Genomic DNA, 19,311 nt, shown 5'->3' on the forward strand with positions numbered 1-19,311 from the left:
TTTGGTTATAAGCTCGGCTGTTTTCAGGGAAACTTGAGGTATTTTCATAGCCAGCTCGTCCGCTGTCCGCCTCGTGCTAAAACCTTAACATTGGCTCTAAAATCAAAGTGCTTCCACTTGCAACTTTGAAACTTCATATGTAGCTGCTACTTGATGAGTTCTACCCTCCACACCCAATTTTGGGTCACTAGGTCAAAGGTCAAGGTTTCTGTGACCTCTAATATAAAACTTCTAACAAGCTTTCATTTATTCAAAACTGCACCCACAGCCGAGTGTTGGCACCCTTTATGCGGTGCTCATGTTACTACGATATTACATTATGTGGCCTTATACATTTTAGATCGTATAGGTATTGTTGTTCAACAAACTGATTTATGCTTTGACAAAATATTAAAATTGTTTCCGAAATCGACCAATAAACGCGTAAATGTATAAAGCTATAAATAAGCCGTCGTTCAAGCAGTGGAATTGTTACCTTACTTTAATGCATTGCTTTCAAACCCACAAGGTATCAAGGTCAGCTCGCATAAATTATGTACACATTTTTATCAGAAAGATATTAAAAGAAGATATTCGGCAATATTATTTTGGTGTGTCAATCTAAATTCTGAATGTGTTTTCAACAATTGAATGATTAGTACCAGTTTTAATTAATTTAATTATAAATATTCAACCATATAGACCAATTAATTAAGCATAAGCGCGATTATTCACGATAGTATTAATAATGGAATCAAATAACAATGTCCGACAAACCACAAACACAGGGTTGCATCCAGAGCGTGAGATCTCGAGTTTTCACCGCAAAAATGCAAATCAAAAGCCTGCAATTTCCCGCATGATCGAAATGATGCCAGCATTTATAAAACAGCAGCGCTTGTTTTTTAAAATAAATGTAGACATTTTTTGAATCCTGAAAAGATAATTTTTTCACCCATTAAACATTGTTCGACAGAAATCATAACATTACTAAGTTGTTTTGTTGACAATTACAACAATTGCTAACGATCATTTGTTACTTCCCATGAAATTCACTAATTTCCCGAAAAAACAACTATTTTGATTTGCTAAAAAAGTATTAAAGAGTAACTTCCCTTTACAGTCGCTATAATGCGACTTCAAAGAGGATTTAGAAAGTGAGTTGCAAATTCCGGAAAAAATGGATGCTTCTAACGCAAAGGGGAAGACAAAGCAACAAAAATTAACATAATTCTTTAGAAAAGAAAGCGGAGAAAATAATGTAAGCTCAGGAAATGACCAAATGTTAGGTTTGCGATCAGACGATGTCTCAAAAAGTACAGACGCGAATTCAGAATCGGAAATGGAATCGGTGTCGGATGTTATAAACATAATCACAAAATTCTTATCTGATCAGTGTATATAAACAGTTTAAACAGTTTTAAAGTTCTACAGTTAACTATATTTTGGAATTTATTTCTTCAATGTTTATGAACTGACAAGTTCAGGATAGTTTTAATATGAACTTTCGTTGAACATATTCCTAGTTTATACAATGTTGGTTCTTAAAAGAGATTTGTGAGACAGGCAATAACTTTTCAAGTATATGCTGTTACTGGTAGGTAGATTGTAGTTTCATTTATATAAAAGGATTAAACTGATCTTTTCTTAGAGTCCCCCTATTTTAAATGTATGATGGGATCAAGCTCCCCTTTTTCTAAAAGTGAGGGGGCCAGAACTCCTACCGGGTATCTACGTTTTTCTAGATGCAACCCTGTAAAAACAGGTCTGTTCGAAGAACGCGCATATAAATATTTTGAAATATGTATGAATGATATATGTGTTGCCGACTGACCTATATGCTTTCATTTATGTTCATTCTTCTTGTGTTTTTCTATTCTGTAAATATTAATGTCTGATCAATAAAATCCAAGAAAGCGAAATAAGCCACGAAATCTGTTCATATTTATATTGTACAGGAAAAGAACTGTTGGTCTGGTGCGGAGACGAATTCGCCAGAGAACTTGGCCTCATCAGAGACAAAAACGTGTGCAGTGATTCCAGTAAGCACAGAAGTCACTTGAAGATACCCATGAGGAAACATACAGGAGAAAGACATAACAAGTGTGAGGTGTGTGGCTATTTATGTAAACAGAGTGGTCACTTAAAGGCACACATTAGGATACATACAGGAGACAAACCGTACAAATGTGAGGAGTGTGGTTATGCTTGTAAACGAAGTTGTAATTTGAAGAGACACATGAGGATACATACAGGAGAAAGAGAGTACAAGTGTGAGTTGTGTGGCTATTTATTTAAACATAGTTATCACTTGAAGACACACATGAGGATACATACAGAAGAAAGACCGTACAAGTGTGTTGAGTGTGATTATGCTTGTAAACGAAGTGGTGCGTTGAAGGTCCACAAGAGGATACATACAGGAGAGAAACCGTACAAGTGTGAGGTGTGTGGCTTTCAATGTAAACAGAAGGTACACTTGCAGAATCACACGAGGATACATACAGGTGAGAGACCGTACACGTGTGAGGTGTGTGGCTTTCAATGTAACATAAGTGCAAACTTGAAGATACACATGAGGATACACACAGGAGAAAGACCGTATAAGTGTGAGGAGTGTGGCTATGAATGTAAACGTAGTAATGATTTAAAGATCCACAAGAGGATACACACAGGAGAGAAACCGTACAAGTGTGAGGTGTGTGGCTTTCAATGTAAACAGAAGGTACACTTGCAGAATCACATGAGGATACATACAGGTGAGAGACCGTACTCGTGTGAGGTGTGTGGCTTTCAATGTAACATAAGTGCAAACTTGAAGATACACATGAGGATACACACAGGAGAAAGACCGTATAAGTGTGAGGAGTGTGGCTATGAATGTAAACATAGTAATGATTTGAAGATACACATGAGGATACATACAGGAGAAAGACCATACACGTGTAAGATTTGCCATTATGCATGTAAAGTGAAAGGTTCGTTAAAGAAACACATGATGAAACATACAGACTAAAAACCGTTTAAGTGTGGGGAATGTGGCTATTTATTTAAACATAGTGGTACTTTGGAGACGCACATGAGGATACATACAGGAGAAAGACCATACAGGTGTGAGGAGTGTGATTATGCGTTTAAACAAAGTGGTGATTTGAAGAAACACTTAAGTATACATACAGGAGAGAGACGTTACAAGTGTGAGGTGTGTGATTATGCAGGTAACAGGAGTGATACCTTGAAGACACACATGATGATACATACAGGAGAGAGACAGTACAAATGTGAGGTGTGTGGTTATGAATGTAAATTGAGTGGTTACTTGAAAACACACATGAGGATACATACAGGAGAAGGACCATACAAGTGTGAGGAGTGTGATTTTGCATGTAAAAACAGTAGTCACTTGAAGATACACATGATGATACATCATGAAAGACCGTACAATTGTGGGATGTGTAATTATGCGTGTAAACAAAGTTGTTTGTTTAAGACACATATGATGATTCATACAGGCGAAAGACCGTACAAGTGTAAGGTGTGCGGTTATGCATGTATCCAGAGTGATCGCATGAAGAGAACATGAAGAAACATGCTTGGTTATACTTTTAATCCATATGGTAGAAAAACTCTTAAAAGAGTAAGGTGTGTGGTTATCCATGTATCCATATTTTGAAGTTGTAGAAAAAGTTCACACATATGCATGTAAAAGATTTATGTCAGCACCAATATTCTTTGTTAATAATGCTTTTTAGGTGATTGTGGCAGATATTCAATGTAACATATTAATTCATCTATAAGAGTTATAAAATATTGGTTACAAATACTGGATACACGTCACTCCCGTCATATTAAAAAGTGCTATGAAATGTTGAAATGCTTTCAGGGCCCTCAATCTGTCAAATCCACGGCCGAAATTCGGCCGCATCCCCCCCCCTGAAAAGTATACTTTTTCCCGCTTTTTGGGGGAAAAATTCCCCCTAAAAAAAAAAATTTTTTGAGAGTAAAAAAATCCCCCAAAAAGGGAAACGCCGCGAAAATTCCCCCTGCTATGGGTAGCGACCCGCTTCCCCAAAAATGGATTGAGGGCCCTGGCTTTGATGGCATAGGACATGAAAACTGGGTCACCTTATTACCCAATCAATTGCAATCCATAGGTTTCGGATATGTGTGGGAACAAAAATCGGTTGTTAATAAACCATTGTTCTTGCATAATTATGCTCAACGATTGAAAAATATTTTTGTACAGCAGTGGCAGTCTTCACGCTAACTTTTTTAGACCAATAGCCCTTCGGGCTAATTAGATAGAATTTTTAATAGCCCGAAGACATTTTCAATAGCCCGAAAAGGTAAACATAAATGTTTCGCTAGGAACAACAAAAATATTCATTTCTAATCAGAAATAACTACTTCTAATGAGTAAAAACATATGCCTGTCCCATTTACAACATTTATTATTCATTTTTCAAAACAACAGAAAAGGCATGCTCCGCCGACATCTCCATATCTTCATCGTCATCATCATCATCATCATCTTCATATTCTGAGTTCTCTGGCACCTGGAAAGACACACAATGTCACATACAATGTTATGTTTGCTAGATTGTTTTTAGTAGAATGATGTCTGTCTAAATAAAAAGTCATTTTCCCAAACAATGCGTTATTTTATTGTCAAAAATTGTGGTTGCCTATCATTAATCATTCAATTAATTAATGAATGTATACATGAGTTATAGTTAAATATATATTTAAGGGGTTGTAACCTTGTTGCTGGCAACATCTTTTTCGTCCTCTTCTGACACCACGATACAGTCCCCTTGGGATCCTGGGGCTTCTCTCTTGATTCTGCGGGGTTGTCCACTGGGTGTTGAAGTCTAAATAAGAAATTACTCTTAAATCAATCATGAATAATTATATAACAGTATAACTAATTCCTGCATCATTGATGAGGAAACGGTTATGATAACAATTGAAATTTAATTTTTTCTAATAAAAAACTATAATAACATAGGCTTTAAAATTACCATCCAGTGCTTGATCGCAAGGTCTGGGTCAAATTCATTGATGGATGGAGACGTGAGCTTCACCATCATCACATCGTTGAGGCGTCCAGCACGGAGACGGCCCCTTCGCTTGTTCTTGAGGAGCTTCATGGCGGAGAATGATGTCTCGCACTTGACAGAGGTGGGGGGCAGGGCCAGAGTAATGTCAATCAGTGTGAACACTGCATATAGTTGCTGATCCGCCATGCTGCCCATTACAGTGACCCAAGTCAGCTTCTGCCTGTCTTGGAATGGATATCTATAAATAAAACAAGGCTTGTCACCGTAGGATTACATATGCCCCCTTTTTCAACATTTTTCGAAACCTAAACACAAAACCTAAACGCAAAGTGTGACGGAATTTCAGAAGGACAGACAGACGGACAGTGCGAAATTGATTTCAAAGCATACTTTAATCACAAGAAATGAATATTATGTAAGTTTAGATTACAAACCTGTGGTAGATCAGTGTCCTCAGTGTTGCCCATTGGTCCAACACATCTTCTAAGGCGATGCCCTCACTAGATTTCCCAAATGCAACATCTTCAAACTGCCTGTAGAGAGTCTCAACTTCTTTGTCTCCGAAAGTGCTATCTAAATTGGATACACATTAAGAAATACAAAATCATGTTTAATCACTTATCAAATTTCAACGCATATTTAATCTAAGTGAATGACTGACAAATATCAATTTATATTATTTCTGAATGTCAAAAGCATTATGGAACCATTGAAATCTTTGAAAATACCGGTAATAGTTGCATTCTAACTTCGTCATACTAGTTTACAAAATCGTTTTAAACATTATGTTTGAGGGTAAATTCTTCTAAGATTAAAAATGTAAAACAATATAATTTTAAAAAGGAATCCACTGGCAGCCCTATAAGGTACTGAAAAAACTGATAATCAAAGTAACTGTAGTAACTGAAATATAATGTCATTTTACATGAACACAACACTTTAAACAAAAACATGGGAAGGGGCCTGTTCAACCTCAAATGTTTCGGTTTAATAAGTAACACAATTTTATTTTTTTAATCAAAATCGGTGAACAGGTCCCTTTCATTGTCAACTTGATGAAATTAACTTCAAACACCAGCAAACACTTTCAACGTTGTTAAACCTTTAATTTCATCCGATGTAAGGTCCGGCCAGTTTTTAAATGAAGAAACCATCGTTGCAGATACAAGATCTGATGTTGGAAATCTAGCCTCTAGATTTTCAACAATCTCTTTTATAAGAGAACTCTGATCTGCCTTAGCCTTAACACCTCTGAATACAAGCTTCTCTTGCTTGTAGGTTTCTGATGCGCTTACATCAGAGACAGTGCTATCATCTCTGAAAGTTTAGCGATTCTCTGATAATATCATTACCTAAATCAGCTTTTAGCAAAAAATTGCAAGGACTTACTCTGCTATTCACAAAATTAACCACAAGCTTCAAATTAGAAAATGCTGCCGAAGAAAAATCAAATTTGCTACAACTTGTTCTTCATGAAAACCCACTTATTGTTGAATACATTATTGTGTTCAGTAAATTTGGCTAACAATTGGATAATATTTCCCTGTGAGTTTATATAATACAACAATACAAATATCAATACTACAAAAATACTAACTTCTCACACAGCTGTGAGATGGCAGTCTTTGAGGACTGCACTCGTCGAGCAGCATCTGCGAGGCTGATGAGGTCTGTCTGTAGGTACAGGGAGAGGCTCTGCAAGTTGCTGATGACGCGCTGAAAATGTATTTAAAACTTTTATTATAAAAATTTTAACAAAGAACACTGACATTAAAATCATTAACAAAACAAGATAAGATTGATTTTAATGTTTTGTTAATAATTTTAATTTTTTTTTTTTATTGTTTTGCAAATATATGTAATCATTAATCATTAATGTTAAAAAAAAATATGTTAGAAACGTTTGAGTGCTAGAAGTTCACTATAGAAAAAATAAGCAAAACCTTCAAGTTACCTTTAGTGACAGCATGTACAGGATAAGGTTTCCATCCCTCATCATCTTAGCTAACCCTTCTGCCTTGGCATTCTGATGTGATGCGTTTTCCAGTTGATACAGGAAGAGTTTATACCCTCTCGAGAATATATTGAGAGCTTTCTCGAAGTGTGGCAACCACCGTGTTCCCCCAATTCTAGTAGGTAGAAGCATTTTCATGTGAAGAGCCTCCGCAGCTCTTTCAAGACCTAACAATTGAACACATATATTTTTTTTATTTTGACATTCATGATAATTCCTTGAAAGTTAAATTAATTTAATAAAATTGGATTATAAATAAATCATTTAATAATTTGCAAAAAATATGAAAACAGTTCATAATAAAGGGTGGTTTTCTTTTGCAGATAACATTACAAATTCTCAATTTTATTATTAATCAATATTATATCTGATTGCATTGTACCTTTCTTCTGCTTTGGACTTCGACGAAACAGATAGAAGAGGCCCATGAGAAGACTAGTGAGCTTCTCATAGTTCTTGGGGGCACACTTTTTCATGGCATCCTTAAATGCCAGCTCTAACCTGTGAGCAACGCAATGTGTCACCACAAGGTGGGGCCAATCCTTCTTCAGGAGAGAGGATACACCGCTGTGGATACCTGAATACAATGAATGACAATATGTGGACGATTTTTTACCATTGATGGGTAATCGTGATACATGTTGGAATAAAAGATTGTAAAATGACACAGTTTAGGCGGTGGCCCCAGCTTTATTCAATGATGTTTTATTTTGTGTTGTTTCCCATTGTGCCGTGCTGTTAAGCAATTTGCCATTTAAAAGGACAAAAGATGGTAAATGATAAAAGTGCTATACTCTGACACAGCTGGATTTTCACTTCTTTATACTGATAAAATATCAACTTATATAACAGCTCCTCAACCTTTACGTATACATTTAAACAAGACCTACCCATCATATTTGCAGCCCCGTCAGAGCAAAATCCAACCAGTTTTTCTTTCATGACATCTGTAAGTTCCAGATCCTGTAATACTTGTAGTACATGACTATGAATGTCTGCACTACAAGCTGATGCGCTGCAACCAATGTCTCGGAAAATGTCTCGGACATAACCATTTGATGATGATCTCACATACAGGGATTCCATGTCGTCTCCAGTGAAATCGGTTGATCCATCAATCATGAGACTACACCAATTTGCACTTTTAATGCTTGATAAAGAGTCATTGCGAGTGGTTCTGGATATGGAGGTACAAAACTCAGCACAAGCTTTGTCACTTTCATACTGGCTACTGGTGGGCAACCCCTTCATTTTATCGAGCTGGCATATCATCTCATAAGTTTTAAAACTTAAATTGTTCTTGCAAACAGCATGAGCATTTCTGAACTTGTTTACAAGTTTGTCATAATTCGCCTGTCTTAAGGTCTTCAATGCTTTGGCTGCAGTGCTAGACGACTTGGGTGTTGATTTTGCCTGTTTGGCTTGAACTGCTTTAAAATGATTCGGAGAATTTTCGTATAGCTGTATGCCATCAATGCGGAGATACGACGAGCCTTTTATAGATATATTGTCATTGCTACTGGGTCCATAGAATTCGATGCATAATTGACACCGCATCAATTGCGTTTCAGGATCGTATTGCAGCCATTCTCTACCTGATTGCCATGATTGTTGAAATGTTCGAACTCTCTTGACTTCGTAAGCTCTTTTAGAAGATACAGGGTCGGTCGGCTGCTTACGTTTTTTACCTGGTAACGCCCCGCTCTGGTATCGAAGTTGGCTGAACGCCATCTTGAGCGCGATTTTAACGCAAGGATTTTTTTTAAATGAGTCATCATACGTCGATGTCCGCTTTGAACAAACGGACCAATCGTAACACTACGTCCATCTCCGGAGTCCCGTAAGAGTGGAACACGGACGTGTTTATTGGCTAACGATTTGTACCGACTACTTCCATTGACCGATACGCCTTTAACCCGAAGTGACTGACCGGTGTTCATGTAATTATTTCACTATGTTTACAATTTTACGCTCAAAAATTTAATCGACCGGTCGGGCTATTTTATATGCATTTATGATCGACCGACCGGCCAAAAAATCGACTCGGGCTTCGGGCTTATAGGCTAATTCGAAGACTGAGCAGTGGGTAGAAAAGTGTAATAGTGCCCCCAAACTTAAAACATACCATGGATTTAAAAGTAACTTTGATTTTAAGGTATATTTACAAATTTTAACAATTCGTTAATTTCGAAATGCATATGTATTTTTTCGAATTTCTTCCCATATGCTCATGATTGAAATGGTCTGCTATTTGAATATAGACAGGGACCAAAGGTTCTGTCCTTTTTGCAAAACTGATATTGAAAACGAATTTCATTTTCTATTAATATGCACGTCATACTTAGACCTCCGAGAAAGGTATATACCAATTAAGTATCTTACACCGCTAATATAAATTTAATATAATCATGAGCTCCTGGGAAGAAAAGGTGATCAGGGTTACTGCTATGTTCTTGTATTATGCTTTTGAAAGAAGAAATGAGTTACTAAAAAACAGCTAATTATAAATAGCTGTACCATTACATATGTTTGTTTGCTTATACTTTGTATATTTTGAAATTTTGTTGCTATACGATGTTATTTGTACTTGCAAGGGCTGGAGGCTATATACATGTAGCAATAAACATCGAAACTGAAACTGTTCATTTTGAATTGTATATCAGGTATCAAAAAGATTTGAAAAGGGAATTTCCATCATAAAATATATTCTTAGTGCGATAGGTATTCGATATTCATGCACTCAATATTCATTGAATATGATTGCAAATTTTATTTTATTTGATATTTACTGGTTCACATTATACCATTCTCATCATATTTTACATAGTTTAACCGGGGGGGGGGGGTAACTTCCTATATACGGGTATATAGGGATGTGCCGATTTTATGGGGTGTGTTTTTCGACAAAAATGATAGAAATGGGTATGGTTTTATGAATCTAAGTACAGATATGGGTATTAAAATAAGAAATTTGCTTGTATATAAATGCATATAGATTTGAAAGTATCAGTATCAAAATGGGTATGATAAATGTCATTCGTCTATATAAATGGGTATCAAAAGTAAATTTCAGTAGCGGGAAAGATGCAGAAACTTGACTGTTTTTATCTGTTGCTTGATCGACTAAGATGATACTGTGAAGTCATTTTATTAACATACGTCATATATTAAGTGACGAAATCGTTACAATAATCAAAAAGTGCCGGGAAACAAGCAGTTACTGCAAATGATATATGAAAATTGTGTCGGAATTAGACGACTGTCAAAATAACCGACTTTATGCTTCGTGTGTACACGGAATTATACTCTGTCATTCCCGGCTGTCATTGTGACATCTTGGATAATATGTTGTTTTTTTTAAATTGATAATGTGTGGAATCAAGAAATTGTTATCACAGGCTTTGAAAGTGAATTAAGAAAACATATTTAATTTCTGGTCATACTTAAATATAGGATTTTATTAAAAGTTGAAAACATATTTAAAATTGAGATTTCTATTACGATAGACGAATAGGAAAGTGACCAATTTGTTTTCGTAGACAGTTTAGATATATCTCTAGCTCAACTAATGGTCCAGTTAATCAAAATTCTTGTATTGAAATGGGTCCACTTTCTTAATGGTATCGTATACAAATGGGTATGCTTTTTCAAAAATCTTGTATCAAAATGGGTCTACTTTATCAGAGGTCCGGTATAAAAATGGGTAACATTTCGGAAGTCTCAGCGGGACACTCCTACCCTAAAATTTTGGAACTTACCATCCCGGGATTTTAATGCTTTCAGAATGTCTAAAAAAGAGACGTGCTGTTAATCTTTTGTTTAAGTTATCTCTATAACATAAATATGATGATGAACAGTGCACGCACATATCGATCTGTGCGTTGTGTTCATTTTCCAACTTGCAATTTGAAGAGCTATAAGATCATTTTGAAAAATGAGTTGCGTCTAAGATAATGCAATAGCGAACAATTTCAGTGCCTTCAGCGCTTTTATTTTCTATCTGTTAAGCTCACGTGATTACTCAGGTGAGCTTTTGTGACCGGTCTTTGTCCGTCGTCTGTCCGTCCGTCCACATTTGTTCTTAAACACTCTAGAGGCCACATTTATTTCAAATCTTCATGAATCATAGTCAGAAAATTTGTCCTAATGATATTTCGATTGAGTTCGAAACTGGGTCATGCTGGTCAAAAACAAGGTCTCTAGGTAAAAAAAAGAGAAAAAACTTGTTAACACTGTAGAAATTCATATTTTATGCCCAATCTTCATGTAACTTTGTCAAAATGTTTACCTTAATGATATGTTGGTTGAGTTCAAAAGAGAAGTTCTGATCCGATGAAAAACATGGCCGCCAGTGGGCGGGTCAGTTTTCTTTATTAGGCTAAATAGAAACCTTGTGAACACTCTAGAAGTCACAATACTACTGCATTACTTATTAATCATTCAAAAAGATTTTTTTAATTGAACAATTGAATTATATCATTACATTATATGCCACAATTACGTCAATTTGACATGTATAACGCATACATGTCTGTGGAGTTCTACGTTAATTAACGTTTATTTGATAATGATTTGTATATAGTATGCGATACAATCAAGTGGACCACTTCATGTATGTAATATTCCCTGTAAAGGATTATATAATTAGTATTTATTCAATGAATTCAGGCCTGGAGCCCCCCCCCCCCCCCAGCTGGCTGGAAGCAACTGATACAGGCCGTTGCAAAAATAAATAATGTTGGGACCAATTAAAGAGGTATTGATAGGCGTCAATTTTATAACGGGTTAGTTTCTTTGTCTTAGTTTAAGAACCATAACTTCGCAAAAATCAATGGACCGGAACGTAACTCATATTTCATCTGTAAGTTATATAGATAGACTCACACACCAAATATCAGGTCAATATCTTAAAGCGTTTTAAAAATAATTCCGTAAAATAAAATGCCGGACGGACAGATGAACACAGAGACGAAGTGCTATAATTATGCCATTCTATCTGGGTCATCAAAACTAAATCAACGTATGAAAGAGTTGCGTAAAAGCCTCTGGACAACGGTTACTGTAGTAAAATGTTACTGTAAAATAATTAAGTCCAAGGCCCATAACTTCGCAAAAAATCAATGGACCGAATCGACTTTCGCATGTCATCTGAAGGTCATGTAGGAAGACTTACTTACTAAAAATAAGCTAAATTTCTGAAAGCGTTGCGTAAAAAACACCGTAAACGGTTATTATATAGAACATTTCTGAATGCAATCTAATGTAGGAATTGTGATAGTGTATCTGTGTTGATGATGGTGAAAGTAAAAATGCGTTTTAGTGGGGAAACATTTTATTGGGAATTTACTTTAAAACTATATAGGAGGTTTGAATTCAAAGCGAAAATGATATTATGGTTATATGTCAGTCATACTTTATGATACATTTCTTAATAAAGGTTTTTAATTTTCAAAGTGTGCTTTCCTTTTTCACCAAATTTCTGAAATCTAAAGCTTTAAACATTGTTATGAATTTCAAACCAAGTCTTAAAGCTTTAAACTTCAGAAAGGTACACAAAATAAGTTATTTAAGCTTTAAAACTCGCATGGCAAAATGCCAAATTAAAACATATTCGGTCGAAGAGACCCATCTTGCATCCTTCCCGGTTCACCCCCACCCAAGTAAAAAATTACTGCGTATGGCCCTGATGATTGCTTAACCGTTTATCAATAGACTCTAAGAAAATTAGCCACTCCATACATTATGTTATCCTTCAGTCTCATAACGCTAACGTCATGGTAACAATTCAAGGTGAACAGTATAATTTGGCCATGAAAAGATTTGTCAAGACTTAACTTTATTATGCATTTAAAATAGATATTTACCACATTTTCAAATGTTTAACAATCTTCACCTTAGCATTTAGGTCACACTCAAAAGATGGGTTATACCAAATTGTACAAGTCAAATGTTCAATCTCAGCAAATTACAATTTGTCTTTACTGCAATTTCATCATTCATCATGCAACGGTCATGTGCATGGCATATCTTGTTCAGGAATTGCAAGCATTTATAGCTCGACTATTATATATGGAATATATATAGTGGAGCTATCCTACTCACCCCGTCGTCGGCGTAAGCGTGCAAATGTTAAAGTTTGCGTACCACCCCAAATATTCCCTATGTCCCTTGACGTATTGCTTTCATATTTTGTATACTTCTTTCCAAACCTATAAACAAATGCAGGCAACTGTATCAAGCATTTGGTAATAATAATGACCCTTTTTATACGCCCGTATAAAATACGGGACGTATTATGTGAAACCCCTTGGCGGGCGGGCGGCGGGCGGCGGGCGGAAGGCATCACTTTGTCCGGACTCTAATTCAAATTGTATTCATCCGATCTTCACCAAACTTGGTCAGCAGTTGCATCTAGTTGATATCTAGGCCAAGTTCGAATATGGGTCATGCCGGGTCAAAAACTAGGTCATAGGGTCAATAAGTGCATTTTCAAAGGGGCCACTTTGTCCGGACTCTATTTCAAATTGTATTCATCCGATCTTCACCAAACTTGGTCAGCAGTTGCATCTAGTTGATATATAGGCCAAGTTCGAATATGGGTCATGCCGGGTCAAAAACTAGGTCATAGGGTCAATTAGTGCATTTTCAAGGCGCCACTTTGTCCGGACTCTAATTCAAATTGTATTCATCCGATCTTCACCAAACTTGGTCAGTAGTTGCATCTAGTTGATATCTAGGCCAAGTTCGAATATGGGTCATGCCAGGTAAAAAACTAGGTCATAGGGTCAATTAGTCCATTTTCAACAGCGCCACTTTGTCCGGACTCTTATTCAAATTGTATTCATCCGATCTTTACCAAACTTGGTCAGTAGTTGCATCTAGTTGATATCTAGGTCAAGTTCGAATATGGGTCATGTCGGGTCAAGAACTAGGTCATAGGGTCAATTAGTGCATTTTCAACGGCGCCACTTTGTCCGGACTCTAATTCAAATTGTATTCATCCGAAACTTTTAAACAACTTTTTATCCTGCGTCAAAGTGGTATGGGGGTATAAGTCACATTCAGTGACAAAGCTCTAGTTCAAGTTGAATTCACCAAACTTGGTCAGAGGTAGTATATAGATTATATATCAGTCAGGTCTGATTGGAGACATGCAACCGATTAACACATGCAATATTTTTATGCAATATTTTTATCCAGTTTTATTTTGCGATATTTTCATCGGGTTTATTTTTTTCGCGATTTTTGAAATTTTTTTTTGCTTATTTCCAAAACAAATACATCAATCATCAGTGTATCATCTCCAATGGCACACGAATCGGGCGTATATTGCTCCGTCATGCGGCGCTCTTGTTTCACTTAGATAATGCACATTATTGATAACTCTATGTTAAATTTTGCGTACCACCTCAAATATTTTCAATGTTCCTGTACATATTGCTTTCATATTTTGCATACTTCTTTACCAACATGACCCCAACCTATAAACAAGAGCAGACAACTGTATCAACCATTTTGTAAGAATTATGGCCCTTTTGCGATTTCGAATCTGCATATTATTGATAACTCTATGTTAAAGTTTGCGTACCACCTTAAATATTGTCAATGTCCCTTGACATATTGCTTTTTCATATTTTAGAAACATCTTTACCAACATGACCCCAATCCATAAACAAGAGCAGACAACTGTATCAATCATTTTGTAAGAATTATGGCCCTTTTTTGTCTTAGAAACTTAATGTGTTGTTTGTGTTTAGATCAACATGACTTCTAAAGTATCAGAGCTATTGATTTCAAACTTCAAATATTTTCTTACTGACATTTGATAGCAGCTGATGCTTTTACATTTAAATAGATGAAAACGTAAATAAGTAGATTATTTAATCTCACCTTAACCATGGGAACCAGACTGAGTGTTGCTACCGTTTTTAAAGGTGACCGTATTGACTCATTTAGAAATTGTGCTTCCGGTTAAATGTAAACATTCCATTTTTGGCAATTTTCATGACAATAATCGTTCAATCAGTCCGCAAGGAGGCTTACAATGCGCAGTTCTTACTGTTTATAGTGTTACTACTGCTTGCATATACAGGTAGGGGGTCATTATAGGTTAATTAACTATAAATAGTTAAGGACATATCACTTTGTGAAATGGTCAGAAGTGGGTGGGGTGATGTAAAGCAATTATTCCTTAAATAAAAATTCTAAATACAGTTTGGAACAGTGTGTACAATTAAAATAACATATACTTCAGTGATACATGGACCAGTCTTATTGAAATCTTTCAAAAAGTAAATAATCACATGTTATCACCTTAGTTGCAATAATTAGGCTGAGAGTTGCAATGCGCTCTCACTTGTCCATGGGTGCAAAATGTTATCAACAATTCAAAGGTTAATGAACATTGAAACTGCAAGAGCTTATTAAAATTTACCTATCTAAACCACAAACTCATCCAAATGGTACCATTAAAGCAAGAAATAATTGATATATATTGACTAAGGTTTTGTTTTGTTCGCTGTATCCGCCATATTGGAAAATTGACCCAATATAGGTCAGGTTGCATTACACCAATATTTTGTACGTCCCGTTATGTGTTGGAGCCAAAAAGTCGATAACAATGTGGTATTCGATACAAAATACACTGTTTCAAATTTAAACATAACAATGCCAGCGAGAGAAGTGTGTTGAAACATCGTCGTGTTTTTATCGGATGCATGCAAAGGATAACATCTGTAGGTTTCCATTCAGTTAAATTTAACATGGTTATGAAGTTTATTCATTATTTTCCTCAATTTGTCTCGAACAACGTCTGTAAAATCTGTTTAGTGAAGCGCACGGATTCCGTACGCTGAACTGCAGCCATGTGTATGAAGGAGTGCATATGGACTCCCAGAGCCGCCATAGCAAAAATTATCAAAAGTTCTGGGAGTCCGTTTATATGGACTAGTTATCACCTTATAAATAGCTTTTTTCTTGGGCGTTGGAAGTCCTTATTTTCTTATTTTGTTAATAAATCCATTTAGTGTTTTTCCCAGGAGGGCAAAGGGGCATGGCGCATTACTTTCAAAAAGGGCATTTTAGCGCTCAGTTTAGGCAAAAAAGGGCAAAAACGTTCCCGGAATACCTGAATTACAGGGCAACATGTAATCGCATCATAAGCAGTTGTGGAAAAAATAACATACACACAAGCACATTTAATGGTAATAGATGTATTTAACTTACTATGATTTATATTAATATATTTACCTTGCAATGTACATTTAAGTTCCATGCTGTTTCAATAAACTGTACAGCACAACAAACATAATAAAGCAATATATGCATATGAATCTGATTATACACAGATCCACTAACATATAAATGAAACCATGTTTGTCTTATCCCATTTTCTAACAATAATCTTGACAGATGTTTAAAATAACATTGCGAGTAAATTGATCGCTAACAATATGCAAACACTCATTTCCGTGACATACATCCACCGAGTAGATTATAAATAAATAAATAATGTTGTTGCTATCTAAAACATTTTTATGCATCGTTGATTATCACAGACATTTCATCAATTCCTTCTTAATGTATAATCTCCATCGTTAATTCGATCGTTTACGCTGTTATTTGCCATTTTTGCCGAGTCACAATTTAATTCTGTATAGTCCGCCATGTTGATAAAATGTCAAATGATGTAAGCGACAGGTGCGCATAGCAACGTTAAATCGTATACGCGATTCGCATTTTGTTAAATTCGTATATGTCTCAGTAATTATTTTAATAATTAGATCTACATGTAATTATCTTTAAGACGAAAACGATAAAGAATAAATTTGTTTGTGATTTTAAATGTAATAATGCGTAAAAATATATGTTTTGATATAACTGAATAATGCATGCAATGCACAATTGCCACGAGAATAACATTGAGTTTTTCATAAAAATTTCCGAAATAATGATTTTATCGTGGAGGTGTACACATTGCCGACCGAAAAGTGCGCTTGGTATAACATAGCCTCCGGCATTATCGATTGATACTGACACGGGGTTATTCACACATGACTAATTCACAGCTTTGGAGCAGTCAGTTTGACTACCTATAAATCGAGCACTGTTAAATCTACTCGATTAATGTAGTCGATTAGACGTTGACGTCTCCCGAGTAAATCAAGCACAGTCGGAGCGTCACAGACAATCAAAGGAAGCTGATTTTGCGGACCAAGTTAGATCGTAAGGCAATAAAGATGTTATCGATAAGGCGCGTGGCAGAATTTGCCTCTGAAAAGAAGGGCGCGTGGCGAAATTTGCCTTTGAAAAGGGCAGAGTGGCGATCCGGGAGGGCGGCGTGGCTTTTCGCCACGCTAAAATGGCCTGGGAAAAACACTACCATTGACACCAGCTGGAACCTACACTACTATAGAAGATAATAATAGAGTTTTATTAAATATAACTAGGGCTGTCACAATTCACCGGTATATCGCGGTGCATGTCGTGAAAAAAATCGCACCGCGGTACGGCGTTGCCGCACCTTTTTTTTTAAATATTATTATATTAGCAGAGATATATATGGATACTTGTGTGCACGAAAAAAATGTATGCAACTCGAGTTAAAAAAAAGTACACTTAAGATAAGATTTATTTTGAGTTGGCAAGAGTGAATAACAACAAACATACAATGTAAGCTCAGACAGCTTGTACAACTGACTATAAAACATGATGAATAAGAAATAACAAGTGTATAAAAGCTGAAGGACTGGAAACACTTTGCATTACAATTAAACGGCAAATTTACATAAAAATATATAGCATGATATTACAACATCAGATTTGGTTTGTTTTTTTAAAGTTTAGATTTGTCTGCATTAAAATTCAGATATTTTTTTAAGAGAAAGAATAAAATATCCACTAGACACAGCATGCAGAGCATACAAAACATATCAAGCATACAGAGCATAGGTAGCTTGCAGAGCATACAAAGCGTACAGAGCATACAAAAGCACACACATTATACAAGGCATACATGTACATAGCATACAACGCAAACCAAGCATACAAAATCCACAAGGCATACAAAGCACACAAAGTATACCAAGCAAACAAGGCATATAAAGTATATAGAGCACACAAAACATGCAAAGCACACAAATTATACTAAGCAAACAAGGCATATAAAGTATATAGTGCACAAAAAGCATACAAAGCCAGGGGTTTTTAACCTTATATAACAGACGCCGAATATCGGCGTCTTCCCCCACCAAACAAGGCTGGTTTTTTCCCCTTTCAGGACCAAAAAATTCCCCCTAAAACAAATTTTTTTTATATTTTTTTTTAATAGAAAGATGTGTCTCATGATTATAATATCTCAATTCTATTTCAATTTAATCTTGTCAAACGTAATAAATTATGAAAAAAAACAATGAATAAAGTGCAAACATGTACAAATGTATTGTAATAATGAGAGAGTAATTAAACAAATCCCCCAAAAAGGGAAACGCCGCGAAAATTCCCACGCGCACAATTTTTCCCCAAAAGTGGAAAATCCCGCGTGAAATTTCCCCCACATAAGGGCTAAAGGCCCCTTCCCCCACAACCCAAAAAAAAACCTGAAAGCATACAGAGCACATAAAGCATATAAAGCATACAGAGCATGCAAAGGATTCAGAGCATGCAAAGCACACAAAACATACAAAGCTAAGCATACAACATTAAAGTTAAAATAACCCACGTTAGGCATAAGTAAAACTTTAGAACTAAATCAAGTACACAAAGTAAAACTTCAGAACTAAATGATGTGATGCTCCCTTGTTGTGGAAATCCCATTCAATCTACAGCTTTTGTACTTACAGATGTTACCATTCCACGATCTAATTAAAGTTTTAAATTGCGAAAAATTTGTACATTCTAAAGTCTTCCGGTAGGGAGTTCCACAGTGAGGGGGCAGCATCTGTAAAATATTGGTGTATCTAAAATTTATGGTTGACTGTCTCTTAGCAACTAAATCATTTAACAATGGTGGAGAAATTTCATTTTTGATTTTAAATGTTTCAATAGCCAATGATCTTATACGTCTTATTTGCAAGGATGGAAGGTCTACCCTATGTAAAAGATCACTATATGGAGTGCTATAGTCATTGTTTATAAAACGAATTGCCCTTTCTGAAGTTTTTCCATCTTTTTAATATTAGTTTCTGAACAGAAATGTCAGGTCATTGGGCAAAAATTAAAATTTGATAAAACAAAAGTATAGAAAATTAAAAGCTTGTT

General features: G+C 35.8%; 3 protein-coding genes across 13 annotated transcripts in view; 2 read left to right on the plus strand and 1 right to left on the minus strand.

The window, feature by feature from the left end:
• Positions 1 to 19,311, plus strand: part of LOC127847816 (zinc finger protein 479-like) — a 123,324-nt gene that overhangs the window by 32,920 nt on the left and 71,093 nt on the right. Inside the window, exon 3 of one of the 5 annotated variants that reach the window (XM_052380009.1) lies at positions 1,938 to 2,089. The exons of the other annotated variants lie outside the window; for them this stretch is intronic. Within the exon in view, the coding sequence (XP_052235969.1) occupies positions 1,938 to 2,089 (152 nt within the window). The remainder of the gene's footprint in view (positions 1 to 1,937; positions 2,090 to 19,311) is intronic. 5 annotated transcript variants of the gene reach the window in all.
• Positions 4,413 to 8,410, minus strand: LOC127847817 (zinc finger protein 862-like). Of its 2 annotated transcripts, XM_052380013.1 has the most exons (9): positions 7,944 to 8,410; positions 7,436 to 7,630; positions 6,994 to 7,220; positions 6,637 to 6,755; positions 6,142 to 6,356; positions 5,474 to 5,612; positions 5,001 to 5,277; positions 4,740 to 4,850; positions 4,413 to 4,535 (listed from the first exon to the last, which is right to left on the minus strand). In XM_052380013.1, the coding sequence occupies exons 1-9, from the start codon at positions 8,323 to 8,325 to the stop codon at positions 4,431 to 4,433; spliced, it is 1,770 nt and encodes a 589-aa protein (XP_052235973.1). In that variant the 5' UTR covers positions 8,326 to 8,410; the 3' UTR covers positions 4,413 to 4,430. The 2 variants fall into 2 exon arrangements, with proteins under 2 accessions (XP_052235973.1, XP_052235974.1); XM_052380014.1 differs by lacking the exon at positions 6,142 to 6,356 and having other exon boundaries at positions 6,644 to 6,755; positions 7,944 to 8,408.
• LOC127847814 (zinc finger protein 737-like) overlaps positions 15,009 to 19,311 on the plus strand; it is a 128,307-nt gene continuing 124,004 nt past the window's right edge. For 3 of the 6 annotated variants that reach the window (XM_052379997.1, XM_052379995.1, XM_052379998.1), the window contains exon 1: positions 15,009 to 15,145. Coding sequence is in view for 1 of the 6 variants with exons in the window: in XM_052380003.1 (XP_052235963.1) it covers positions 15,058 to 15,145 (88 nt within the window). In the remaining 5 variants the exon portion in view is untranslated. The remainder of the gene's footprint in view (positions 15,146 to 19,311) is intronic. The other 3 variants (XM_052380000.1, XM_052380003.1, XM_052379996.1) reach the window with 3 other exon arrangements.

This window comes from Dreissena polymorpha, chromosome 10 (assembly GCF_020536995.1).
Source record: "Dreissena polymorpha isolate Duluth1 chromosome 10, UMN_Dpol_1.0, whole genome shotgun sequence".
In the NCBI taxonomy this organism is placed as follows: domain Eukaryota; kingdom Metazoa; phylum Mollusca; class Bivalvia; order Myida; family Dreissenidae; genus Dreissena; species Dreissena polymorpha.

Coding starts and splice junctions, on each gene's coding strand:
- LOC127847817 (XM_052380013.1), bottom strand. CDS start 8,325: ATGATATGCCAGCTCGATAAAATGAAGGGGTTGCCCACCAGTAGCCAG. Junction 5,613..6,141: donor TACATCGGATGAAATTAAAG/GTTTAACAACGT, acceptor TATCCAATTTAG/ATAGCACTTTCGGAGACAAA. Junction 5,278..5,473: donor AGGACACTGATCTACCACAG/GTTTGTAATCTA, acceptor TTTTATTTATAG/ATATCCATTCCAAGACAGGC.